Source organism: Cucumis melo, chromosome 1, assembly GCF_025177605.1.
Source record: "Cucumis melo cultivar AY chromosome 1, USDA_Cmelo_AY_1.0, whole genome shotgun sequence".
Taxonomy (NCBI): domain Eukaryota; kingdom Viridiplantae; phylum Streptophyta; class Magnoliopsida; order Cucurbitales; family Cucurbitaceae; genus Cucumis; species Cucumis melo.
In genome coordinates, this window is record NC_066857.1 from 2,534,070 (window position 1) to 2,560,834 (window position 26,765).

At 33.9% G+C, this 26,765-nt stretch overlaps 3 protein-coding genes across 7 annotated transcripts; all 3 read right to left on the reverse strand.

Annotated features, from left to right (window-relative positions):
- Nucleotides 1-820: 820 nt before the first annotated feature.
- LOC103495510 (uncharacterized) lies at nucleotides 821-1,923 on the reverse strand. The gene has a single exon (XM_008457092.3). The coding sequence runs from the start codon at nucleotides 1,684-1,686 to the stop codon at nucleotides 970-972; it is 717 nt and encodes a 238-aa protein (XP_008455314.1). The 5' UTR covers nucleotides 1,687-1,923; the 3' UTR covers nucleotides 821-969.
- Nucleotides 1,924-5,648: 3,725 nt separating this feature from the next.
- On the reverse strand, nucleotides 5,649-7,139 carry LOC103495511 (uncharacterized). The gene is made up of 2 exons (XM_008457093.3): nucleotides 6,669-7,139; nucleotides 5,649-6,244 (listed from the first exon to the last, which is right to left on the reverse strand). The coding sequence occupies exons 1-2, from the start codon at nucleotides 6,838-6,840 to the stop codon at nucleotides 5,961-5,963; spliced, it is 456 nt and encodes a 151-aa protein (XP_008455315.1). The 5' UTR covers nucleotides 6,841-7,139; the 3' UTR covers nucleotides 5,649-5,960.
- A 220-nt stretch (nucleotides 7,140-7,359) lies between these two features.
- LOC103495512 (two pore calcium channel protein 1B) lies at nucleotides 7,360-26,696 on the reverse strand. Of its 5 annotated transcripts, XM_051084526.1 has the most exons (25): nucleotides 26,544-26,696; nucleotides 26,206-26,396; nucleotides 24,675-24,818; nucleotides 24,476-24,583; nucleotides 23,661-23,756; nucleotides 21,664-21,794; nucleotides 20,454-20,514; nucleotides 20,113-20,279; nucleotides 19,905-20,010; nucleotides 19,104-19,181; nucleotides 18,235-18,296; nucleotides 16,427-16,499; nucleotides 14,968-15,033; nucleotides 14,726-14,869; nucleotides 14,277-14,334; nucleotides 12,470-12,577; nucleotides 12,279-12,342; nucleotides 10,934-11,102; nucleotides 10,463-10,527; nucleotides 10,150-10,240; nucleotides 9,223-9,309; nucleotides 8,707-8,784; nucleotides 8,337-8,374; nucleotides 8,150-8,248; nucleotides 7,360-7,701 (listed from the first exon to the last, which is right to left on the reverse strand). In XM_051084526.1, exons 2-24 carry the CDS (start codon nucleotides 26,359-26,361, stop codon nucleotides 8,167-8,169), a joined length of 2,232 nt encoding a protein of 743 aa, XP_050940483.1. In that variant the 5' UTR covers nucleotides 26,362-26,396; nucleotides 26,544-26,696; the 3' UTR covers nucleotides 7,360-7,701; nucleotides 8,150-8,166. The 5 variants fall into 5 exon arrangements, 4 of the variants coding, with proteins under 4 accessions (XP_050940483.1, XP_008455316.1, XP_008455321.1 ...); XM_008457094.3 differs by lacking the exon at nucleotides 26,544-26,696 and having other exon boundaries at nucleotides 26,206-26,495; XR_001763349.2 differs by lacking the exons at nucleotides 7,360-7,701; nucleotides 8,150-8,248; nucleotides 8,337-8,374; nucleotides 26,544-26,696 and adding an exon at nucleotides 9,744-9,754 and having other exon boundaries at nucleotides 26,206-26,500.
- Between the last annotated feature and the right edge of the window lie 69 nt (nucleotides 26,697-26,765).

Here is a 26,765-nt window from a genome sequence, read left to right on the forward strand (position 1 = left end):
TCTTTGTTTTTGTAATGAATGGAAGAAATACAGGGAGTTTACTGGGATTTTAAGAAGAGATTTTAGTATAAATAACCAAATTTTCTTTTGTTCGCATTCTAGTAATTTGATTCAATAACACTCACAAACATTAGCACTCTTATTCCCTCACTCTATCGTTATCGCTTATCGGGCTCATGCTCATGCTCACCGCTTTTATGTCAAAGGTATTATTTTTCTTTGTTCTAATGATCAATTAAACTGTTAACAGATCCAAAAAAATATAGTGAAAATGAATGAAATTGTGGAACAATTTATCAAAAACATGGTATGACTTAGAAGTTAAAACAGTACATCCTTCGTTTAGTAAAGAAGTAAAGGCTCAAATGGTCCGATGCTACACAACAAACAATTCAATTAAATGCAAACCAAGAAAAAAAAATGATATCTTGATAAAAAAGAACACTTGTTAATTTTTTTTGTGAAGAAAAAGAAGATTACAAAGACCTCTATCAAGCTACAACCCTACACATCAACCAACAGCAAAAGAAGCATCATCTAGCATTGAAAAACAGCTTGCATAAGGTTTGAATTTTATCTTATTAGAGCAACCAATAAGTTACCCCATTGGATTCTTTAAGTACTCAAATGAGTTTTGAAGACATTACATATCCATAAATCATTGTAGCATTTTATCAAATACCTTGTTAGCAGCAAATTGAGTTTCACCTTAGCCTTCTTAAGTTTTTCTCTAATCCTAATAAAGGGGTTAGATCGTCGGGTTTTCCCCATGAATTGAATAAGATCCATAACACAAATCATCTAATAATGTAATCAGAAATATCAGATAATTTGGAGGACATACATTCCATTTTCATATTTTCACAGACAAAGAAAGAAATTAACATTACAAGAGTTTGGCTCAGGTTTGAAAATCAGAGACCAAAAAGATGAAAAAAGACTACACTATACTCATATACTGAAATCAATTTAAGCACGCTTATTAGCCAATCTGGGAGAAGTTCTTGTCCCAGAAACAGATACAGACTCGACTTTTCCAACAGTTTTCCCCTTTTTTTCAATGTTGATCTCTTTTACTTTAGTATTTTCATTGTTAATCTCCTCGACGATCTTCATTACAGATTCATTAACCTCATTGATCTCTGAGCTTCTGTCCTTCAAACCCTTCAATTGATTCCTCTTACTCTCTGCAGCCACCCGATCAAAATCATCTCCCAGTTTCTTCACCAATCTCCTCTTCACAACCCCAATTTCTTCCTTGTCCATGCCTACATCGTCCTCATCTTCAAACAGAACCATCAATCGCCGTCTCTTGGTTGCAACCGGTGCCGGTGGTGGAGTTACAGATCTCGCCTTCTTCAATTGGCGATGGGCATCGGCTCCGGCATCTGGGTCAGATCTCTTTGGCGCAGAGTCAAGTTTTTCGGCTTTAAGCTTCTTCTTGGCAACCTTCTCGCGCTCGACTCGAAGTTTGTGAACATTGCCTTCGATCCGACCTTGAAGCCTGAGGCGATTGAAGCTAAGACCACCCATTGACCAATGAGCCTCGTTAGCCCACGAAAGGAGTGGATCGAGAACTGGAGTCGGTGGATCGACACGTTCATCATTGAGCTTGACGTCGGTGTAGTAGCGGGGACGAGGAAGACTGCTGCCGTAGAACTTGCCGGGGCCAAGAGGAACCACCATGGTAGAGATGGATATGGACAGGTAATTTAGGGTACGGGAAAAGGTAAAATTTTTAATGGAATTGGAATTGGTATTGGTTGAAGAATGGAAGAGAAGTATTAGGGTTTATATAGAGAGAAAGGGGAATGGCGGGAAGTGAAGGTTTTGGCGCGAAGGCTATGGCGCCACAATTTGGAATGTCTTTGCTTTGCTTTGCTTTTGTTTTGTTTTGTTTAGGTAAACCGTAAACTTATTCATTCATGGACTCCGGAAGTCACCTTATAAATTATAAATATATGATGTCCTTTCCCCTACAATAACCTTTTCTTTTATATATAAACAGATTTTTAGAATTTTGTTTTTCTTAATGGCTATATTATAAAAAGAAAATTCTAATTGTGTTATAAAATATTTTAAAACTTTCAAAATTTTCAAAATATTCTCACACTATGAAAAAGGGTTGAAATATATTTTTACAGTTGTTTTAAATTTACCCTCCAACTTAAAAAAATAAAATAAAAAAACTATTCTCGCAACCAATATATGAGCTGAAATCATTAATATCTCGTTACAAAAATAACTTTAAATATATATTTATCTTTTTAGTATAGTGATAAATTTATTTGAAGTTGTTAGGTTTTATGAGATTGACAATATTTATTATGTGGTTTCAAATGTCATGAATGTCATTGCATTGTTGTTGTTTCGAAAAAAGAATGGTTTATATAAATGTTAATTTTGCTAGATACTTTTCTTATTGATGATTGTTTTTACTGTTTCTCTTGTCGACGTCTTCCTTTATTTAGTATACGGTTGATATGGAAGTTAAGGTTGCTCATTGTAATATCGTTGTGCATATTCAAAGGATACTTTTACCTTGTTCTAGATGTTTCCATCTTAGTTAGAAAATGTTTTGGAGACGTGCTCCATTCTCTTTACTACTGTGCATTGTGATTCATTGATAATAGGCTCTAAGGTATTTGAGAGTATTAAAGTAAAACTTCACATTTTCCAACTCTAATTTCTCGAGCCAAACACCATCTTAACATTCATTTTAAAAATGGTATTGTTATAATAGGGAACTAAAATTAACAATAATCTGACATGACTTTTAAAATTATGATTAGTTTAGAGATTTGTTTTTACATTTAATTTAGGGTTAGGTACAGAAGTAGTATTGCTAAAATAGACAACCAAGTAATGGGATTTGGAAACTCTAATGGATGCCGTCAAATAAAAACTACCTACCCCATACATATTTGTTCATCATCATCAATTGGTTAATCAATCACTAATTAATATTACTCATAATGTGAAAAAAGTAGTAAATGAAAGGTTGAAGCATTTTAGCCTAAAAGGGCCGAAAGATTCAATTTTTGGTTAGATATACGGTACTGATATTTTGTCGTTTAAAATAAATTTTCTAAACAATAGAAGATTCATTTTTTAAAGAAAATATTAGATTAAAAATGTTAAATAGGAATTATCCTTTTAATCATGTATGACCCAAAACTAATAAATTGCAAAATAGACATCTTTAATTCTTTCGAGAATCTTAATTGTAATAGTTAATTAGTAGACCCCATTTTGTTGAATAGGATGCCTCATTTGTGAGAAAGATTTTGTAATCTTCTTTACCAAACATTAGAGCATCTTAAAAGTGAGTTATACTTGATTTGTGATATATACAGAACAGAATAGATGATGTGATCAAGTCATATCAAAATTCTAATTGCATTAACTTTAATTATGTGTTTTACCATTGGTCAAGAAATGGGCAACCATGAAACTTAATCACTTAATTAGTATAGATGAATAAGCCAATAGAAATGAGTTGTGTATTAAAAGTTAGGAGTAGTCATGCTCATCCAATTGGATTATTTAAAAGGTGTTTTGCTATGTTTAGATGAAATGGACTAAAAAGTGTAATACTGTATTAAGAAAGACGATAGTAATGCTACTGCAAATAAATAGTAATAGTGAGTGATGTAAGCTTAATTGTGTTTATCAATTGTATCCCTCCATATCAACCATTGATTTTATTAGAGACAAAACTTAAACATAGCGACTTACAAATAATTTCATGATGTGTGTTCGTGTTTTTGTATGTATTTACCTTATGAACTGAAATGTATAGCATAGATTCACAGGTCTGCTTTGCTTTCTTCCTTTCTTCCTTGAAGATCCTTTTAAGGTTGTTCTGATGAGCTATATGAATTGAGATAAGATCTGTTTTCTTTCTTTGATGTATTCTTGTTTAATCTGTTTAATCTTCAATGTTGTTCCAATGAGCTATATGAAATCCAAATGTATATATTGTGATTTTTGTTTTATATTTGGATTTGCCGGTCTCAAATCGAAAAAAGGGTGTTTTTGTAGTCAATTAGACTAGATTAAAACTTTTAGATATTGTTGGAAATAACTTATTGGGCTTGGCCCAAATAGCAAAGTATCAAATTTTTGTCCCACATTGATAAACTTTGAAGTGGGGAGAGAACATATAAACCCTGTCACCCAGTTGGGTGAGTGGGTTCGGACAATTTCTATTTTTCTTTTATTTTTTGCATTGGCAGCTAGTACACGTGTAATTCATTTACACAGTCAAGGCGGTCCGACTTCCTTGTTCAAACGTGGCGCATGTTCGCGTCGTGCAACGTGTTTGTTCGACGTTCACTTCCGTGCCCTCTCTTTGATAATCATTCTCCTCCACACACTACCTTCATCGCCCCTCTATAAATTGGACAGAAGTCCTTCCATCATTCACACAACAAACAGATTCACTTCGACCTCCTTCTCTATTCTGAGCATTTATAAAGCCTTTGTTTCTATTCTCTATGCTTACGAGTGCACTTTAGTACTGGAAAACTGTGTTAACCTTGGGGAGCAACCGACATAACGATTAGCACCACAGTCAACCAAACTTGCTTTCAAGGCAGTGGTTTATCACGACACAACAATTATCATGATCGACACTTCTAACAGATATAACAATTATCATGATCGACACTTCTAACAGATATTGGATATCTACTTCAATGCTTAAGAAAAACTCACACTTAGAAGATACCTATGTTGAATTTGAAATGCATGTAATCACTTAGTTATGGAATGGGTGATATTGTTCTAAATTGGACAACCAATCTTTATGATTGTCTATCCTTGATCTTATTCTTTTGGTATTAAACTATTTGGTTTGTAAACAATTGTTACATGACTTTTGTGTGTTCAATGTTCAATTCACATAAAAATTCAAAGATGAATGGCTTGAAACATATATGACAAGTGAGATATACATTGTCCATATGCACTATCTAGAAGATAAGTACTTAAGTGAAATTTAATAATCATAGAAAGAAGTAGAGCCATGTCAATTTTTGTTATAATTTTAAATTCGGGCTTTTAATTTCTTAAAATGATGAGAGTAAGATATCTATAGATAAAAGTGCATTTTGGGACGCATACAAACGTTGTTATTTCTAAAATATATATCATATTAACATTTTAAAATCGCTAGTCAAATCAGAATCGAATTGATTTATCCAACCCAAACTTTTTTCCTTTATATATATATATATATAAACCAATAGTTTAAATTGCTAACCATTTCTATTGTAGTTAATAAATAATTTAGAGCGAATATAGTACAAATTTAAGTTAAGAGCATATCTCATCTTAGATTTAAATGGGAGTATTTTAATTAAGTGCTAGCAATCCAAAGCCAAACTATGGTTAAAAGCACCTAGTTGATACATTTTCACAAACCCTTTTTTTGAGATCCGTAGCAACGTTTCTTTTCCCCTTTCTAGCATATCTAACTTTGAATTTTTTTTTTTATTTTGAGATAAACTTTGAATAAGGTATATAGAAACTTATTCAAAGTCTATAGATATACTTGCATATATGTCGCTGATGGAAACAACAGTAGTCTTTGTATTACTTTAATATGATACTCTCTCATTCAAATACGTACGCAGATATAATACTTTTTCGTGCAGAAGAGTCGAAATAAATTTAGGATATGTAATAGATTCTTCTTGACTTTCTCCATCGGGATCTGCACTTTCTTCACAATAAGACCACATACATACATACATTATTATACCTTCACAGATGGCACCCAAATTCACAACTATAAAGTCTCTCTCACACAACACACTGACGACACGACCCAACCCTTTTTTCACAAGACAGGGAGAGGGAATAGACTGTTTTACCCTTTCCATAGTTATTTCCAAATACTGGTTTGAAGTATAGAAGAGGAAGAAGAAGAAGAAGAAGAAGGGGGAGCTTACTTGTTAGTAGCTGAGTTGAAACTTGTCAAAGGATTGGAGAAATTGCAAAGCAGCATCTCTTGCTTTGTCCGGTGGAGGGATGGTCGGAGTGAGTGGTTCATACTCAGCTTTCCATTGAGCAATGCACATTTCTTTCTCTTTTCCTTCCACCGGAGTGAATGTGAACGTCACTTTGTATGGATTATACATCTTCCTTAGCTCTCCCCCCACCACATCGTAGCTCACTGATCGACCTGTCTCTACCTTCTCTATCTTCTCCACCGATTCCTCCACGTAGCTGCTCACAGCTGCACGTGTCATCATAATCAATATTAATAAAGACATACATAGTTATGTTTGTGCATCTACCAAATTATTCCATCACAAATTCTTCCATCTCTTTTTTTTTTCTTCTTTTTTTTGCCCCTAAATTTGTTTTTCGCAATACTTGAGTGCATGTAATCAAGAAAATATTAGAACCAGGAAGCAACAAAAGTTTCTTTTTATGTGTGAAGATAGGTACTTTCTCTAATAGTCGTAACTCAATTTTGATACCACAGTACTATTACCCTTGTAAACAAAGATAATATAAATCTCGTTGGTCTTCTAAATCGCCCAATAACTAGTATGTAGTCTACAGTTATAGCAAAGATTGAGAAGTCACCTTGTGTTTCTATAAAGAGGCAGGACAACATATTAAAACAATAATGTTTTAGAGAGAGAGAGAGATACCAGGGCCGAGCTTAAAGAGCCTAAGAGTTCCAGGACTACCATCTCCTTGAACATATTCAGCTCGAGAAAGCAGCTCAGGATTGATTTTACTAACCACATCATTGTCTCTGTACATCTGCCATGCTTTCTGGGCGGGCAGGTTCAGTAACACCTCTCCTTTCATGCTCTTCATTTCTTCTCTCTCGGTGAGCACCTGTATTTCTGCTTACCGTTGCTTGCTAGGCAGCGAATATAAATAAGGAAAGGAAACAGGCAGAACGTGATAGATGCCTTCTTTCAGAGTCAAGGGAGAGAGTTCTCTTAATAGACAATCATAATTGACTCCATAGATAATTATATACATATATAAAAGGAAAAAAATTTCTATCATTCAGGCATAAAAATTTTATATTGAAATTATCTCCACTAGAAAAGTTATTCGTCGCTACGACCCTAGCACTCTATTTAGAGACGCCTGTAAATTCTTCAATTACAAATCATGTATTATAATAAACGACAATAATCCAACGTGCGTAAGTATGTAAATAAAAAAAAAAAGAAAACCCATTATAAAAGTAGAGATGCTGGATTCCTCAACCGTCACATTATTTTATTACCAGCATACATCTCGTAAATGGTAAATGGAGTGGCAAACGATGAACCCCGAGGATTTCATAGTTTAAAAAAGAATCAAAATTAGAATGCAAGAATCTGAAGTAATCCAACTGAAATTAGGTTCTCAGAGTACATAGCTAAAATATCTTTCCGTCTCTCTCCTAATGGAGATCAAGTATATAAAATCTTGGAGAGTCTCCTGTACTACGCAATTCAGATTACACTCCCAATCTTCAAAGTTGTTCCCTTAAAAAAAATCCTCTGACATCTTTACACTATGATGTACAGGGACATTTTTTTTTTTAAATTTTGGTTTACTCGGAATTCTCCATCACAGGGAACGGAAGAACTGGAACGGTGGGATCTGGGAGTATGATGCGGGAAGGAAGGAAGGAAACGAACAAAGATCAGAGCTTCATTTGATGAAAGATTTCCTTATCTGCAGATTTTTTAAACAGGCACACAAATATATGGTTAGTAGGTCGGCATGTGCTCGTCTCCGAGGGAACATTTAAAATTAAATAAGTGTTCGAACATGGAGTAAGTTTTCGTTCTTTGCTGCTATTGGTTCCATGACTATAGTGGTATTTTGTACCTATTCTCCTTTTCCACATTTTCAAGTAATACCAAATCAAATCGGTGGGCAGTTAGCAGATACATGGACAGACGGAAGTATTCGGATTGAATTATACAAATAAGTATGGGAGCAATGAGTTCTAGGAATGAGTCTACATTCTCAACTTCGTTACATGTTCAGTTGCTCTCTGTTTGATTAGTTCACAGTTAGCGCCGGTTTGATGGACTCTTTTGTCGTTGCATAAAGAGAGGTGTATGCAGAGAGCATTCAAATAGTCGGTTAACTGGGAAATACAAAATTAGCTGCTAACCTGGAAAAGAAGCAAGACTAATCGGAATCCTTTTCGCCCAATTCTGCACTCAACATATGATGGAGAAGAATGTCAACTTTGCGGCTCCGAGTTTTAGTGCTGAAACAAACCACAAAAATTTGTCACATCAATGTTTTCAAGGCAAATGGATAGGATGGATGCATATTAGAGTTAGTTAATGTCATACCCAACGAAACGTGGACGATCCTTTCTACTATCGCTGTCCTGAACCACAGAAAACATTTAGATTCATTAGCACAGTTAGTTGGATTTACATATTGCTCACTAGAACTCAATTCTATTGTCCATTGATCCCTAAAAATTGAAAAGATAAAAATGACATAAAGAAAGACGAATGGAATTCTGGTAGTTGTAAACAGAGGGCAACTGACAAACAGTGTAACAAAGTGGCACAAGAAGTTCTTTAAATACAAAGAAAACAGAAAAGAATGCCCCCAAGACGAAAGTTATTGCGAGGGGCTATGGTGTATTGGTGGATCTTTTTTATATGCATTACTCACAATAACTTTGAAACTCAACGATCAGAAGATACTGACCTGGTCCTGTTCTTCACCATTTTCTGAAGATTCAATATCCAATTCAGCAAAGAATGCCTCTAGGACAAAAGCTACAACCTGAATCGTATTCATATCACAATACTTAAGTACTTTTAATTTCTTCACAAAGAGAGGAATTCAATTGACGACAAACTGGAAACTTAACTAATAACTGCCAATCGTGACAAGCACCATTTAGCAGTGGGTCAATAAACCATTAGTAATTAGAGAAATAAAGGATAAAGTATACTACATGAACTCTCCATTTACCTCAAGTCCGACCTTAACATTTCTAAAAAATCTCATCTCCTCTTGTTAATTACGGTATTAGGTCAACTAAGAAAACAATGTAGCACGTATTTCTTCTTTATAGGGGGGGAAAGCCTGGTGTAATCAGATTCCATTAAATATGCAGTATTTCTAAGTCGGGAAGTCCAATTATTTGGAGGCCATCATCATAGTAAGATGTAAACGACAAGGTAAAGGCATTTGGTACAAATACTAAAGCGAACTTACCAGATTTAAGAGCAGCAAAACGGTTATTAGGTAGAAACTGATGAAATAAACAAGGCTCCAAATACTTCCGGTTAATTCCTTGTAGCTCTGGAAAGATAAATATTAAATTCGCGACAGGTTCCAGTCATTGTAAAGAAAAGTTACAGTAATGAGGGAAAATGAAAATAATTGCTTGAAACACGACTGGGAAACCCTGTAAAATCCAACTTATGAGGCTAGAGTACATATAAATAATACTTCCCACATCACTCGAATCAATTTCCATTGAGAAAAAAATGAAGGAACATAAGAGCATACACCAAAAACAAAAAAATAATAAAATAAAAATAATGCCCATGAAAGGGAGCACCTAGAGGAAGTGTCGATGATGAGTTCCATTCTTTTTGTAATCATTCACTAGGTCACCTTTTGTTAGATTACATCGATAATCTTATGCCAGAGAATAATACAGCAATCTTCAAAGCCAAAAAAAAATTAGAAAAAGGATGATGACAACTGGCATAAACTGAAGTTTGAAGCACCTGTGATATTCCTGAAGGAAAAAGTTAGTTCGATATTACAGCATCTTTCTCTCATCAGAATTTTTGTTCCAAGATTGAGCCAAGCTCCATTTAGTTTTTCTTTTCGTTCATATTAATCTGCATATAAAACTCCTTCCATTGGAGAGATTTCTTATAACCACCTATTTCATTCATCAATTAAATGTTTCTTATTCGAAAAAAAAAAAGAAAAGAAAAGAAAAATCGTATACAAAAATCACTCAACGTTCAAGGGCAATATCATATCATCTACAGATTTCAATTTTCACTTTTCAATGGCAAATAACCGTAGCCCAAAAGAGAATACAACAGATATATGTCGCTATGTCGCTTTAGGTTAAGGAGTCAGAAGCACAAAGAAGAGAAAACTGAAAATAAAAGAAGGTACCTGCATCCAATCTTGCCAGTTTCCCATAACTAGCAAATTGAAAAGGGTCACCATGCCATTAGGATAGTCGTTGAAATTGAAAAGTAGGTAGCTAACTCAGTCAAGGAAAGTCTAAACAGAAAAAGTCCTTCACAAGGACAACAAAGAAAAAAGTTCAACTGGTTTCAATAAATTTTCAATGCATGTTCCTCCAGCCACAAAGTATTCCTACATAGGGGCCTATAAAAAATCTGAATCCACTATCATTATTTAGAAGTATGACCAACCAAATAATAAAATAAAGAAATAATAATAAAAAAGCATCTTAGGATACTCATCATCGTCCAAATCCGTCTTAGGCAAAGTAGGATTTCCGGCATTGACAATACCTCCAAAGACCTAACATATGATTGAGACAAAAAGCGAGGATAGTAGTGAAGACAAAGCAAAAGGAGAGAAGATATGTAACCAAATTAAAAAGCGCGGATAGTAGAGAAAACAAAGCAAAAGGAGAGAAGGTATATAACCGCATTATGTTATAATGACATGAAACATGCACCCAAATAGTACAAAATCTAAAGAATTTGAACTACCAACTAACATGAAAAAATGACAATAACAAGAAAACAAATCATTCCTGAGAATTAATTGTAAATCATTCACTAAAAGAATAATATCAATCTAATCAGTTTATACGCAACCGGGTGCAATATAGAACAAACGGAAGAAAAATAAAGTGTAAGTCACAATGTTTTATGTCATTTTTTGATTACCAATAATAGTTCATATAGATTGACATATTTACCTGCACACCAAGAGTGCAATAAAGACAGAGGACACAGAAAATAGTCCCTAGATACGGCATCAAACTAGGGATGAGAGTTAAGAAGGTAGCAAGAAATGCTCGATATTGCCGGACATGCATTAGGAGCCTTATGAGACGTAACATTCTCGCTATCAGAAGGTAGCGAATCCTGTTGGCAGAGAAGATGGAAAATATGAATGTTTATTATAGCGAGATTAAATGAACTACAAATTATACATTAGGTATTATACTTGATTTTGGTTAAGCTGAGTTTTTGGGACAGAATTCCATGGTTGGTTTCACTTATATTATGTCCATAACCGGGACAAAGAAGACGATATTAAATATTGAGATAGAATATCCATGAAACCCATTGCTAACAACATTCCCCCAATATTAGTTTACAGTCATCAGTGAAAACATTACAATGGAGGAGAAACGTATTTCATGTTAGAAAGACGGGTGTTGATTGCTACATACATAAATTTATTGAGTTAATTGATAAATGCTTTGTTACTCTCAAAACAAGTCAACCTCAATAAACAGATCCCACCACTTTCCCCTCACACGCAATTAAAAGTAACAATAAAAAAAAAAAAAGAGAGAAAGGGTGCCTAAAATATGATGCAATGAATGTCAACTATAAATTATGATTGATAATACCAAGAGGGAGATATACAGTAAAACAATAATATTGTTTTTGATTTAACCATTTTCTTCGATCAAAATTAAATATTATTTGATTATGATTTTTGTGTTTGTTCATGTTAAATCAATGATCGACCAAAAAGCTTTAACATAATATTTTAAAATTTAAATATTTTAATTTTGTGAATCCTTGATATTCATAATTGTTGGAAATAAGAGGCTTTGTTGATAGTTTATATCCCCAAGGGTATTTTAGCATTTTATTTTATCCTAAGTCTATTTCCTTTTTTTGTATTAAGACTTGCTCGAGCCTATAAAGTTGTCTTCTCTTGTAACTTTCGTTGTGTGTGAAAATAATAAGAGAGACTCTCTATCATGGTTTTTTCTCTCTGTTTTAGGGTTTTCCACGAAACATTGTGTTCTGTTTTTTACCTTTTAATAGTAACTAAGACCGCAACTAGGGTTTACTTTCACATAATTTAAAAAAATTACTTAAATGCTTAATTGTCTTTGTAATTCTATGGATTCAGGGGATCTGCTGAAGCAGTTGCACAGAAATGCATCATGTACAATCTCTCATCCAGTCTCTACCGATATCATTCAACTATTTAAATGTTAAATTAAGTTAAGGTACAAAAATTTTAGGCAACAAACTAAAAGACCTTGGTTTAAATAGGATGCACAAAATTACTCTTACCATTCTCCATTTGAAAGAAAAGTCAATCCACTCGGTGCCACAAAAGTTATAGTTTCTCCAATCACTGCCAAAATAAAAGGGATTTGATAAAAAAAAATATTAGCCGAAGGGTAAACTAGAAAGTTGAACCCCCCCCCCCCCCCCCCCTCACTCTCTCTCACACACACAGATGGTCTGTCCATAGTACTTACCTATAATCCACGTGATAAGGAAATCAAATTGATTTTGCCCATCTCTCCAATAATTCATAAATCCATACGCGTAGATTTTTAGAGCCATTTCAACTACATATATCCAACCTGTTGGCAAAAAAGGAATAACTTGTCTAAAATAAGAAAGAACAACCACAGTAACAATGAATCACATAATTGCCTTTTCACATCACATACCTGTTAGGATACTTCCTAACAAGAATCAAGATCTCAATATATTGAATTATATCGATGAAGAAATACAAGATAATCCAAGTATAAAGGAGCTTGAAACCTCTCTATGTTCTCACCCAAGCCCTAGATCACTCCACAAAATAGCCTCTCCTTCACTCACTCATCCTCCTACTATTTATACAACATCCAGTAACTAACTTTCCATCTAATGACCATTATCCTCCTTAATACTAACATACTAATATTCCTATTTAGGTTACTAACAATGTCATACTTACGGTGAAAATAGGGAAGAACGCCTCCAAATCAAACTACTCAAAGGAAGAATTTGCTTGTACAATGAACTTACACGTATAGTAGACAATTAGAATAATTTTTTGCAGTCTATTTAGAAGGAAAGAAATGCTAGAGACTCTTGTCCCTTTATCTTAGATTGTTTTTTTTAGTTGTTCGCCTTCTTGTATTGTTAAGTCCTCAATCAACCCAAAAACTTAAGGCTTAAGTTGATTTTTCATAGTTAATTTAATTATATCAATAATTTAACATACATAATCACTTGTGGGCTTAAAAATTGTAGAAGACCCAAAAAGTTAAAGTCAATATTAATTAGGGAGGAAATAATATTTAGAAGTCCAAAAACATGAACTCCTACTCTGATACTATGTTAAATCACCGATCAACCTAGAAGCTTACGTTGATGAGTTATGATAAATTTAATTATATTAATACTTGAACATGAGCGATTTCTTCTCCATGTTTCGTAAAATAACTACTATAATTATGCAGGGTGGATAAACAACCATTAAGCACGGATTGCTTAACTTCATAGCCTACATTTTGATGCATCAAAATAATTCACTTTTATCCAGAATATATGTTTTTCCTAGTCAATAGCTGAACCAAATGTTATCTAATCTGAGAAATCATGGACATTCTTTGTTCTCTTTATGTAGAAGGCAATCTTGTTGTTGTGGGTGAAATAACGGCCAGGAGGGAAACCCAAAAACAAGCAGAGAAGAGCCCCGGAAAATCATCCCCCATAGGTAGTGCAAGTGATTGGGAAGGAGGTCTAGGCGACGGGCTGATCAACGAGGCATCCCTATAAAAGGAATGAAATATATTCAAACCCTTAGTTTGGGCAACACTTCACACAAACTTCAGCCAACTTAGGCGTTGAAGTAGCAAGCCGCCGCAACTGTGAGCAATTAGTCTTTTTGGAGGTTAGCAAGCAGCTGATGTGCAATGCCTACTTTGGAGGTTTGTTTTACATAAGTTTGTTAATTGTAGGTTGGATTAGTTTGTTTGTTAGATAGCCTAGCTAATTAATTGTTACAACGTGGAATTGCATCCTAGTGGATAGTCTCTTGTATAAACTTTTGGATAATAAGGGACAGACGACTTTGCTTAAGTTTTCTTGGAGTTCAATCCCTTACATGCTATGTGCACTGTCATTTCCAACCTAAAAATGACCCAGGTACTTCAAATCAAAGTAACCAATTTTGAAATTTCAACAAGACATGCTTAATAAAGTTATGCTACGTAATTATTTGAAGAAAACAATGTATATAATTAGCAACATCTTAGCAAAAACAACTAATTATCAACATCTTACCAAATACAAACTCGAGTTCTTGCCATGCTTTCTGACCTACGTTGTTTTCTATATCAAGCTGAAACATGAATACCAGAAGTTTAATGTCTTGTAAGCTGAACTAAATCTTTTTTGACCAAAAATCATCAAAGATAATAACTTGAATGGAGCTCCTACTGTTTACTTGATATTTCTTCAACAAACACCTAAATGGACAACTCAGGCATCGGACTCATCAATTTATAGGCTTGTATCAAAATCCAAAAATTAAATGCTCAACCAAAGAACGTTAAAGCTGGAACTTAATCGTACAATTTAGACAAAATCCACTAAACAAATCCTCAGATCAACGTAATTTACAAGATAGAAAAAATTCTACGTTTCAAAGATCAAAAAAGTTTTCATTCATCATAGCATGCCAAGAGAACTTAATTACATGAATAAAATTATTATTTAAGCTTCAGCCTTACTGTTGTTTCAATAATAACAGCAACCAAGTTCAGTATGAGGATAAAAGATACAGCATATCCAAATTTGGGACTCCGCACAAATGCTTTCAACTTTTTTGAAAAACTTGAATGGTAGATCGAAGGATACCCTTCAAACCATGAAGGCTGCAACCATAATAGTTCAGTTAAGTAATTAAGCCCTTCTTCATCAATTCATTCTCAGTAGTTTTTTTAAATTCTAGGGTAAAACTATAAAGACTTACAATGTCCTCCTTCTGGAACTTCAAGGCTATAGCGTTGCAAAGGTCATCAAACTCATTGATATTAATCTACATATGAGAAAGGAGTCCAAATAAAATCAAGGAAAAGATAGAAAATTATTTTTAATTCAAAATTATGTTTCTCCATGTTCATTATCACAATTTGAATTTGCAATTGATCCACGATAATTAATCATAATTGGGGAGCCTTTTTATGAGCTCCTTCCAAGACGTAAAGATTTGCTATGATTAAAGTTTATTGTTCTCTGTGGTGTTCCATTTTCTTTTTCTTCTTTTTTTTTTTTTTTTTTCATTTTTCATTGTTGTCCATTTGTATTTAACCTTTAGGAAAAGTACCCTTATTGTCCTAGGACTGTTTTGGTCTTTGAGTTTTCAAAGCATGTACTTTTAGTTCTATTAAATTCAAATAAGGGACCGACTGGATCAAATGACGTGTGCATGTGGAAAAAGATTATAATTTTAATCTCTCCTTCCTTTATCTTCTTTCTCTCTCATCTATCTCCCTCCTGACAATGCTGTGGCTGCTCTCCATTCACCTCCCCTTGCCCTTTAGAGATTAAAAATATAATTTTTTCCAAATCATTTTGCAACGTCAGAATTTTTTTATTTTTTTTATTTTTTGTTTGAGAGAGATCTCTTAACCTATTTCACAAAATTCGAAGACCTAGAAACTAAAGCACTAAAACGACTTGAATAAAAACTTAGAGACCATCCCTTAACCTAAAAAAGGGAGCCTTTTTGTGACATCCTAGAGAATGGGTTTTTGAGGATAACTTCTTACCCTATAAAAAAAGGCTTCGGTTTCTCTAGAAAGTTATAAAACACTTTTGATACCTAAGCTTTCATGAAAATAATAATGTAACCTCTGAACTTTAACATGTAACAATTTAGTTCCAATACCTTGAAATTTGTGTATTCTCTAAACTTTAGTATGTAACATTTTAATCCTTGTACTTTAGCATTTATAACAATTTAATCCATATGGTGAAAAATTCCATCAAAATCAAGTATAAAATTTTTATTATGTAATATTTATTAGTTTATCTACATATGTAAGAAATCTCATTAAATCTGAACGATAAGGACCAGAACGTTACAAGTTTTAAAGTGCCTGGACCAAATTGTTACATTAAAGTTTAATTGTTTAAAGGCCAAGTTGTTACAAGAATGAAAGTAATTGTTATAATATAAAGTTCCAGAACTAAATACTTACTATGAGGGTTATAACAGAGATTTTAACTAAAATTGTTCACAAAAAACTTTTGGTTATAACTTCCGTTCAAGTGTTTTTTAACCAAGATTTTAAATTGCAGTCAAGTGTTCACAAAAAACTAATCAAGTACTAGCTAGGTTATAACTTGCAAGGATTAACAGAAGTTATGTCAAGAACAAGAATATAATAAATTACTCAAGTTTTAACAAACTTGAGAAACTAATGTACCTTAAAATCACGACTGTCATCCAGCTCATCAAATATTAACTCATAATCATCCCTTGATATTTTCGGCAATGTCCTAAACAAAAATGTCACAATTAATATAAGACTAGCTGAAAAGCAATAACAAAAACTAAGATGCCTTCTAAACCAGGCAAACTAAGAAAGTGATTTTTCTTTTTTTGGTGATCATGGAGAACAAAAAAGATCTTTTGAAAAAAAATAGTCAAGGTTCTGTCACTGAGTTTTCAATTCCTGTGAGGGAATTACCAATAGAATAACTCACTTCAGCCTCACCTACCTTTCTAGCTCCTCAAAAGTCGATATTATTTTCTTTTACAGACTTTAACTTTAAGAAATTAATAAATCATTAAGACATATGCTGGCATGATGAACTTTGATGTATATAAAATGCATGCTTGGTCTCTCATTCCAAGTTTAGAAAAATCAAGTAGTAGAAGAATATATATACTGAAACTATGGAAAATAAACTGGAGGCAAAAGTCCTACTCAAAATGTTATTTAAGGCATAAAAATTAAAAATATCTAAGATAAAGAAAAACTAATGGCCTGGGCTTATTCTTATCCACAAAAGTCTGGAAAAAGTAATCATTGAGGATGCAGACTAAAACATTCTAATCAAACAGTCAGAAACAGAAGATATAAAGGAAAATAGGAGTTCAAGGCTAGATATAACTTATAAGAATGTAGTCGGCAGTATAATAGATCTTCCAAAGCGGCAGTATAATAGATCTTCCAAAGCCAATAATTCAAGTTATTTCCCAAAGTTGCATTTTTTATCAGATTCCATGGAAGATAATAAAAGCACTAACTGAAAGGGAAAAAAAAACCTTAAAAATCATCTTATTTTTCTTTTACACTGCAGTAATGAGAAATCAACCAATCACACACATTCACCTGCATCTTATCACCTGACTACAACTCACGACTGTTTAAAATTTTATCCTTTATCAGTAGAAAGAGGATAAAAAAGTTTTTGAATGGTAATATCTATAACTCTACCATTTCTTAGCATCTAACATGTTAATGGGTGAATTCACTATATGACAACCAGCACTGGAGTAAATGTAGGTCAAGTATGTTCTATGTAGTGAATCATACAAAATGAGCATGTTTTTATTTTGTAGGTCCTTATTATGTTTACTTCATAAAATTACAAGATAGAGTACTTCTAACTAATAAGTGCCAAAGGAAGTTTGACTTAGTTGTATCAGAATGCACTATGTCCCTGGTGGTCGGAGTTCAATCCCCAACCCCGTAGTTGTTGTGCTTGAAAAAAAAAACTTAATAAGTATATTTTGATATTATATAACCATTTTGTCAGTTAAATTTAATGATTTGTGATAAGGACTTCAGAAAAAATGCAATATAATGAGAGATGAATGAAACTACTAAAATGTTAGAGACCAAATTGAAAAACAATCAAACACTGGGGACAAACTATATATATAGCCTTTGTGTGAAAGATAAAACTCTATACTTCATGCCTTTGCATTCACTGTCTACCATCACTTGAAATTTTCAAAACTAAGATGTTACCCACCACTTATCAGCAGATATGATCATGAAATGCGACCATAAGAATCAATGTTAACAATTTCAGCAGGTATTAGATCATAAAAAGAAAACAAAACCAACAAAAATTATAAAAGCTTTCTAGATACACCAGACCCCATATTGAAGGATCATTAGTTTTTCATCAGGCACTTTTGTATTTATTCCAGATTCTTCTGTAACAAATGAACTTCAAAAACTAGCAAGCTAAACCTATAGAGAGGTAGAGAAGAAAAAACCTGTATCTGTTAAGTTCTTCAAGAAGCATAAGGCACTGCTCCTTATTGATAAACCCAACGTTCTGTAAAGACATGAGACAGTAATCAACAAGCATCTTCACCATGAACTTTCAAAGAAAACATGATATTGGAAAGTAACGTGGACCATATTTACCACTTTATTCCTATTATTATAGTCAAGAAATAAACTAGAAGAAGTGCAGAACCAATAACTCAAAGTACAAGGATAAAATATTTCAAAAAATAAAATTATAACATCGAGGACATACACTTCACAGCAGAAACTTTATCCACAACAATGCATCATCCAACAATCTCATACAAGAATTTTAATAAATCGGTTCTCCAATATGGCAAGTGAATTTGGAAGAATAGTTGTGGAAGGGGAAAGGATGCAGGTAATATCCATTTAGTCAAATAATTAGTAGCATCATTACAAATAGATATGAAAGGTTATGCTAAAGTACGCTACTCAGAGGTGAACCATAAACAAATGGCAGAACATCACATCAAAGTGGGTCTGCAATTATTTTATTTTTCTCCCTTCTCAATTTTCAATAGAGGGTTTTTCAGTTAAACCCATTATTCTCCAAATCTGAAGTGACACCACCGAACAACACCTTTTGTTGTTAAAAGCATAACTCTTAACTAAAGTCATGCCTTAACTGAAGTTCAGCAGAGGCCTATGCATACCCTAAAAGGCAAGTCTTTTTTTTTTTTTTTTTGGGCGGGGGAGGGAGGGGGGGGGGGGGGGGGGGGGGAAGATACTTGCTCCCTGTGCAAGAGTGTAACAATCTTCTTTTATCAATAAGCTACCCAGTTAAACCTTTGAGGATGCGAGCTGGATGGTAAGTGATCGCCATACTTACATTTGTATCCATGAGACTAAATGCTTTGGCCAATATACTTTTCCTCAAGCGATCCATCTCAGAAATTTGTTTAGCAAGCTAAATAAAAAATAAATAAATAAAAACGTGAGACTTCAGATCCTTACATAAAAGGTTAAATTATATAAAATACTCCTAAAATGTGGGGCAGGTTTTAATTATGCCCTTAAACTTTGAAAAGTTTCAGTTTTACCCTTGAAGTTTGAAAATGTACCAGAAATATCATTTTTGTTAAGAAAAATGATGGAAACTGACGTGGTAACTTATGTGTAAAAATTAACTGCGTGCATGATCCTATCTACAACTAAATAGAATATTAAGATCGTGAGTACAATTTATTTCATATTAAAAATGTTAAAATCATTTACCTAATCAATTTTTACTCATCAGCGAATCAATTTACATGAATGATACTGTAAATAACATCATGCCTTCCAATTATTACACCATTCCTGAATCAATTTCCATCATGTTTTAAGGGAAAAAAACTCCCTTGATGTACTTTTTGAAGAAATTTTGAAGTAAAAAAATAAAATGCACCTTTTCAAAGTAAGGGACATAATTCAAACCTACCCCAAAATTTAGGGATTTGTATAATTTAACCTATTTATAAAGAGTAAGCACATCAATTTTTGTTGATAAGCTATGGAAGAACAAGTATGTGGGGAGGGAAAAAAACCTATGCATGAAGCAATAAACGGGTAGACAAATGAACACTAACACCCCAGTTGAATCAATAGACAACTATTTGCGCTGGCAGTTCATGATGTTATAGGCATTTACCTGACTCTTAAAGCTATCGTATACAACAGCAAGAATCAAGTTTGTAACGAAGTAAACACCCAACAGCACGTAAAGCACAAAAAAGAGGCAATACCAACGAGATGCCCTGTAAAAGATGATATATGTCAATGTAATGCTGGCTTTAGAATGCTAGAGAAACGTCTTTTAAAAGCGATGAACAATGTACCGTTCTAAATAACCCACTTACTTGTAGGCAGGTATCCAAACGTTCGGATTATTTGATGTTGTGAACAAAATAAACATTTGATATAATGTGGTTCCAAAAGAAGTAAATATTAATTTCCCCTGCTGTGTATCCTCAAAAATAACATATGCCAACCAGCTGGAAAACAAAAGAAACAAAAACCATAGAGCCTGCCAGGAAAGTGACAAAAGTATAGTAAAAGTAGTAAGAGTTGGTATAATAATTAACACAATCGAATGTTAGACTCACAGTTTGACTTTTTGAGTAAAAGGGACATATAAGATGTCATGTAGGTAAATCATAAATTCTACAGAAACAAAAGTGTGCCGAAGTTATCTACGAACCAAGACATTCAAGTATGTGCCAAGCATTCCAGCCAGGATGATAATGCTCTCCCGTAGATGCCTAAGAACCAAATGAAATGATTAAATTTGTTAGAGTAGATCAAAAGTAAACAGCTATAACATAAACTGGATCAACTGCCACCAATAAAGAGCAGATCTCAAATATCAAGGGAAGAGGTAAGTCCAAGTCAGAACTCAACTTTTTTCCCATTAATACATATTCTCAAGTCTACTGTCCTTAACCAGTAGAATGAGAGTAGTATTGACGGTATTTCAAATATCAAGAGACCCAACAACGAACAAAAATTAATATAACACAGAAATTCTACATTTAAATAAAATGTGTGAAGATCCCTCTTAAATCTCCTCGGCACATCCAGCACCATTAAGTGCTTAGGTACACCTTGGATAATTACATGGAAATTAGTATATTTGATAGTATGGGGTTCTATCTCAAAACCAATTGACAATGAGAGGAGTGTGAGTTTCTATCAGTTTTTCCAATGTGAGACTCTTAACATCTCAACATGAATTACCTTGTTCATGTTAACACACTATAAGGGCTATCTCTAAACAATCACTTGTTAAAGGAAGCTATGTAAACTCAACTTATTTCTAGGAATTAAGGCCTCTTTTACGAAACTGTAATAAAAATGGATGGATCAATTGTAATGAGCTTGAGTCGCACATGTAATTCGATTGTTTTTTATCGCGTTTACTTAAAATTATGAATTTTTTCAAACTTACTACTACCGCTGCCTCAACCTCTACCTCTAATGGTCAAGCGGTAACAGTAATAGCTAAGATGTCAAAATTGATCATTTTTCAGCTGACAGTAACAATAATAATGGTAGCTATGCTGGTAATGATACTGAGCAGTTCTCAAGCACAATCAAATTGAGCACTCTTAATTCATCAATCATATTGCGTTATTTCATTACAAATTTGGATGTGGACGCCATGGGTCAATACAAATGCAGATGCAAGTAAACAACACCAAAAGTAATCAAATGAGCCCACTTTTTATTCTAATTGATCTATTACGTTTTCACGGGGGTAAATGAGACCTAAAAGACTTCTTGATACGGTACAGGAGTAGATGAAATAAATCCATTTCAGTTAAATGCTACAAATATCTTTAAGCACGTAAGATGTGGTTCACCGTTCACATAAGAATGACAAGTAAAATAAGATCCCTGCCAAGAAATACCTGATATTCATGATGAAAAAGATAACTCTGATATATGGTGCAGCTCTGAATGGAAGATAATCAAAGGCCACTGGTGACAAATATAGGGTATAAACGAGAAAATCGGCAACCAAAATAATTATGCAAATGACCTGAAGAACAAGAAAGATTTATAGTTAATTTTTTTCAAAAGCACAACATCATAGCCACTAAAACCCAATGAGGTATTGGTAATCCATAAGAAAAGAGATCCCAATTATTAGACTGTTGACTTGCTCATTCTAAAGATTTTATAAATCTACCTTTAACCAAGAGTAAGAGGAAAATACATAGCCAAGCACGTGATCACAAGATAAAATGCAGTATAGACAATCCTTATAGTTGTAGGCTTTATGCCTAACAAGTTCTGAGCAGAACCATTTTGCATGGGGATGGCAATGCCTTTGGGGAGTTTTTAGGTGGTTTCTGTTTTCTCCTCCTTCGGGCTTCCTCCTCTTCTCTCAACCTTGGTTTCCACCAATTGTTAACAAACAGGGAAACACCAAATACTTTGGTCCTCTTATTTTTACTAGAGGATTTCTTTTTTTCTCCAGGGAGGAGAGATCTTCATACTGGCAATTCTAGTCCTTCTAAGAGGTTAACGTACATATCCTTTATTTACTTTCTGTTTCTGGTTAATCCTGCCTCTTTTAGTCGGGGTATGTCGGAGTGGAGTTTTAGGGGGAAAAGCATTAGGAAAGTGCGCTAAACCGTGTTTGGCCCAAGGATTATGATAAATGAGGATTAGGGTTATCCTAATCCCTAAATAAGCCTATCTTATCCTCTCTTTTACTTTCTTACAACCCTACATTACCCTACCCAAATAACCTAATCGAAATTCTATTATTATTTTTTAAATTACTACAATCATAACCCTTCCCCCAAACACATATTATTATAACTCTACTATCATAATCCCTCCCCCAAACACATACTATCATAACACTACCTTTTATATTCTTTCCTCCAAACACATATTACCATAACACTACCAATAATAACTCCTCAAACACATTATCATAACACTAGGATTATTATAATCCTTCCCCCATAACTCTTTCCCTCCCCAAAACACACACTCAGTATTTTCTATGGTTTGAAAGGTTAAAATCCTCAAGAAGGTTAAGTTTTTGTTTTGCAAGTTTTTCGGTCAAAATCATGGATTGGATTATGGGAAAGCCATCCTCGTTGCTAGGTGTGCAGTGTTGTATCCTTCGTAAGGGAGCAGTGGAGGACCTTGATCATCTTTTATGGTCTTGTGATTGTCTAGCAATCTGAGGTCGGCATACAGGAGTTCTATGATGAAGCCTCAAGGACTTGTTGCTTCATCCACCCTATAGCAAGAATGGTCACTTTTTGTTGATAGCTCGCACTTGTGCTTTCCTTTGGGATCTTTAGAGAGACGAACAATAGAGAGGCTTAAAAGTGTAAATCAGTCTAGGAAGGAAGTTTGGACTCTTGTTATGTTCCATATCCTTTTGGGTGTGGGTGTTTAAGGACTTCTGTAATTTTCTTGCTTATTGGAGCCCCTTTCTTTAGCTTTACTCCTTTTGGGGGTTGGTTCTTGCATACGCCCCTTGTATTCCTTCTTTTCATCTTTTCAGCAATGTGATTCCAACTGTTATGTTCAACGTCAACCTATCTAAATAATTCAGTGAAGGCAATAAATGTTACGTTTCTGAAAAAGCTCTTTGGTCACTTAACAAACTTTTGGCCTTTTATAAAAGACATTTATCAATGCATTATTGCCAAGCTCATGTTCTCATATGGATAACTGAAACTCCTATAAATGAAGAAAATAATTAGATGCACTTTTGAGTATTGACATTAAGGCAATAAGAAAGCTGTCTTCACGCTCAAACTACAAAGAACACTAAAAAATGAAAATTTTCCAACAACCAAGTATTGTGCCTTCAAGTCATATATAATTCAAATTACTTGAGGATACCTATCAAACAAAAGAGAAAATGGGCAAGTACCTTCAACTGATTCAGGAGATTGGTCCAATAAAGCTGGGCACCTTCATATGAAATTGGGAAAAAAGTGTGTATCATGAGTATTATGAGAGTCACAGCCTGCACACAAATAGTATCAACTTGATGAAACAGACAATGATTAAAGTGGAAAGCAGAAGATTAAGAAGACCGAAGATTGTTTCATTGATGCACGGTGGTTTTTAGAGATCTAGATAATCTGGAAAACTAACATCTAGCATCAGCTTAAATAGCTTTGCAAGTTGAACCATTTGTGAATATCAATTGAGGAAACCAAGAAATTTTATTTCTTGTTTCATTTAAAATATGAAAACTAAAAGCCTCCATATAACAGCTTTTTGCATGTAGTGGAATTTAATATCACAATTACATGGTTGTAGTTATAGTTATAGTATCAAAGGTTATTAAGAAACATTTACACTTTCAATGAGTGGGATTCAGCCAGCGGTAGAGTTTTACATTAAAAGCATTTGGTTGACGTGCAAAGTATAAGCATCTACAAGCACAATTTTCTTGCAGATTTATATTCATATATAAAGAACCTCATCCTCCTCCGTTAATATATAATAATTCAGTTTTTGCTTCCAGGCTTATGTGTAGTTGGATTCCTAGATGTAATTTACAGTGACAATTGCAAGGGCGTGTATGCAATTTGCAACGAAACTACTGTGAGCATGCAGTAAAGCAATTCTACGACATAATCTATCCTAGCCAAACCATAAGCAATTCCAACTAGATTGGAGTAGGAGTGAAGAGATTATAAAGATAATAATAACAGAATTTATGTAGTTTATTCTTACCTCATATATAAGAGATTCAACAGCTGTTAAGTACGGCAACTGTCCAAGAAAGAAATACTCCCTGTCGTTACAAGAATGAGTATCGTATTTGGAGCACCACAAGGGTTTCTGCGGATGTTTATATAAATTAAGAAAATGAATATAAACTTCGTTTTACAACTGAAAACAAAAAGGATTTTAAAAAAATGGAAGAACAAACCTCAAAGAAATTTAGGACTATTAGCGCAAAGAAATTTAAGGACCAAATCCAATCAAATTTAATAAAAATGAAATAGAGCTTTGCAGCACTCTGAAAGTTTGACTGATCAAGAATTTTCTCGGGTATACCAACGCCATCTTCAGCCTGCAAAATTCATTCTCCATCAGCAGTGACAAAAATGTTCTGTTGGCCAAGGTTTAAAGTAAAATTATATCCTTTTTTCTTCTTTTGCCATAAACACGATGAGCGAATCCTTCTTTCATCTACTAAATTAATAGTTAGTACTAATCTAGAGCTTAATAAATATTTCAGACAAAACTTGTTTCATTTCTTGGCAGGAAAACAGAGTCAACGAAATTGTGTAATGCAGGGGATTCATTTTCTAGAAACACAAATTTAGCTCTTCCCATTCCAGCATCTTTCAATTGGTGCGGAATTAAAGTAAATTATTGAGATTTTTTCCCCTCGGAAATAGAAAAATATATATTGATTTGAACTGGAAAGAACATAAAAGTGCTCATTAATAGAGCTTTTTTATTCTTTTTTATAATTATTGAGATAATATAATATAGAGCAATCGGTTGCAACTATGTTAATCATCAATGATTTTTTCGTTCTTACTTATTTTGCTTCTTTCCTTTTAAGTATCGGGCCTCTCCCCTATGTAAGAAGAGTATGCATTTACTGTTGTATATAGGAATACGAGTGTTTTATTACATTAAAACTAACACAGTATCACAGTGGTAGTCTTGTGCTTGAACCCCTATAGCATCATTTGTAGCATCATTTCATCCCAAATAATATTGGTTCCCATTTGTTGGGACTTACTATAAACTATCAAGCCCATTGAGGGGTGTGCTAAAGTATTGATAAAATTAAATTTAGTAGGAACCATTAGCTTAAGCTTTTGGGTTGATTAGTGACTTAGAAGAGCATATGTAAGCAAAAGCAGAAGAACTATTTGAAGCAATTCTGGCATGTTGAACAAGAAAAATAAATAGCATATACTTTCTACAAAGCTAATAAACTATAGAGACGCAAATAGAAATTAAGCTCAGTTTTTAAAGATACAAAGTAAAACCGTTGATTCTCTGAGAGAAAAGTGTATGATATGAATTAGAAGACAGAAGGAGACAACATATCAATGAATGTTAAAAACAAAGTACAGTATAGTATTCTATACAAGTAGAATACGGTAGCTCGAATCAACTACAAGAAAAGTAATCTTCAATAGAAGACAACGCCAGTTCCAAAGACAATCTCACCACTAAACCTCTCCAACACCAAAATCATAAAGAAAATCGGTCAGCTGGACTAACTTCCAGGACACTAAGTCAAAATTCCGAAATCCATATGAGAAACACAAGATTCGGATTCCCGTCGAAGCAATCCAAAACAGATCCTAAATTAACCGTACTTCAAAGACGCGGGTGTAGTAAAAGTAAGGTAACAAGGATCACATTGCTGATTCAAATGATAAAGGAAGAGAACAGCATTTCCACCCCCGCAAATGCGGCAAAAGAATACTAACCAGATCCACAAGAGCAGCCGCTCTCTGGTAGGCAGAGCCATAAGCGATGGCGTCGGAGCGGCGCCGGAACCTGACATGCGGAGTCTGACGTCGAGAGGTGGAACTACCGCTACTTTCTCCTCCTCCTCCTCCTCCTCCTAGAAGAGATTCCTCCATTTCCTTCTAGATTTGTTGAAGACTTTCACAACGAACTTATTTCACAAAGAACAAAAGAGAAGCAAATTGGAAGTTGATGGGTGAGGAGAGCTTCAATTGTTTTATTTATTTAGAAACAAGTTGATGATGCGACTGAGTTAGTGCGCGTTGAATTTTGGAAATTACAGGATTGCCATCTTTACCTGTAAGGATGGTGACATGGCCTATACAGGTGGCACGCCACGTGTAATTTAGATAGAGAAATCCCTCGTCCTCACCAAATTCCGTCACCTTAACATAACATGCTCTTTTTTTTTTTTTTTAATTAAACTAGATCATTCCTAAATGGACATTTTTATGAGCGTTTCAAATCCAAATAGAAGCTTTTAAGCTTATAAGATAAGATAAGATAAGGAACTAATAAT

Coding starts and splice junctions, on each gene's coding strand:
- LOC103495510 (XM_008457092.3), bottom strand. CDS start 1,686: ATGGTGGTTCCTCTTGGCCCCGGCAAGTTCTACGGCAGCAGTCTTCCT.
- LOC103495512 (XM_051084526.1), bottom strand. CDS start 26,361: ATGGAGGAATCTCTTCTAGGAGGAGGAGGAGGAGGAGGAGAAAGTAGC. Junction 19,182..19,904: donor ACGATAGCTTTAAGAGTCAG/GTAAATGCCTAT, acceptor TTTTTTATTTAG/CTTGCTAAACAAATTTCTGA. Junction 8,249..8,336: donor GATCGTCCACGTTTCGTTGG/GTATGACATTAA, acceptor GGTTTGTTTCAG/CACTAAAACTCGGAGCCGCA.
- LOC103495511 (XM_008457093.3), bottom strand. CDS start 6,840: ATGAAGAGCATGAAAGGAGAGGTGTTACTGAACCTGCCCGCCCAGAAA. Junction 6,245..6,668: donor GCTCTTTAAGCTCGGCCCTG/GTATCTCTCTCT, acceptor TGACACGTGCAG/CTGTGAGCAGCTACGTGGAG.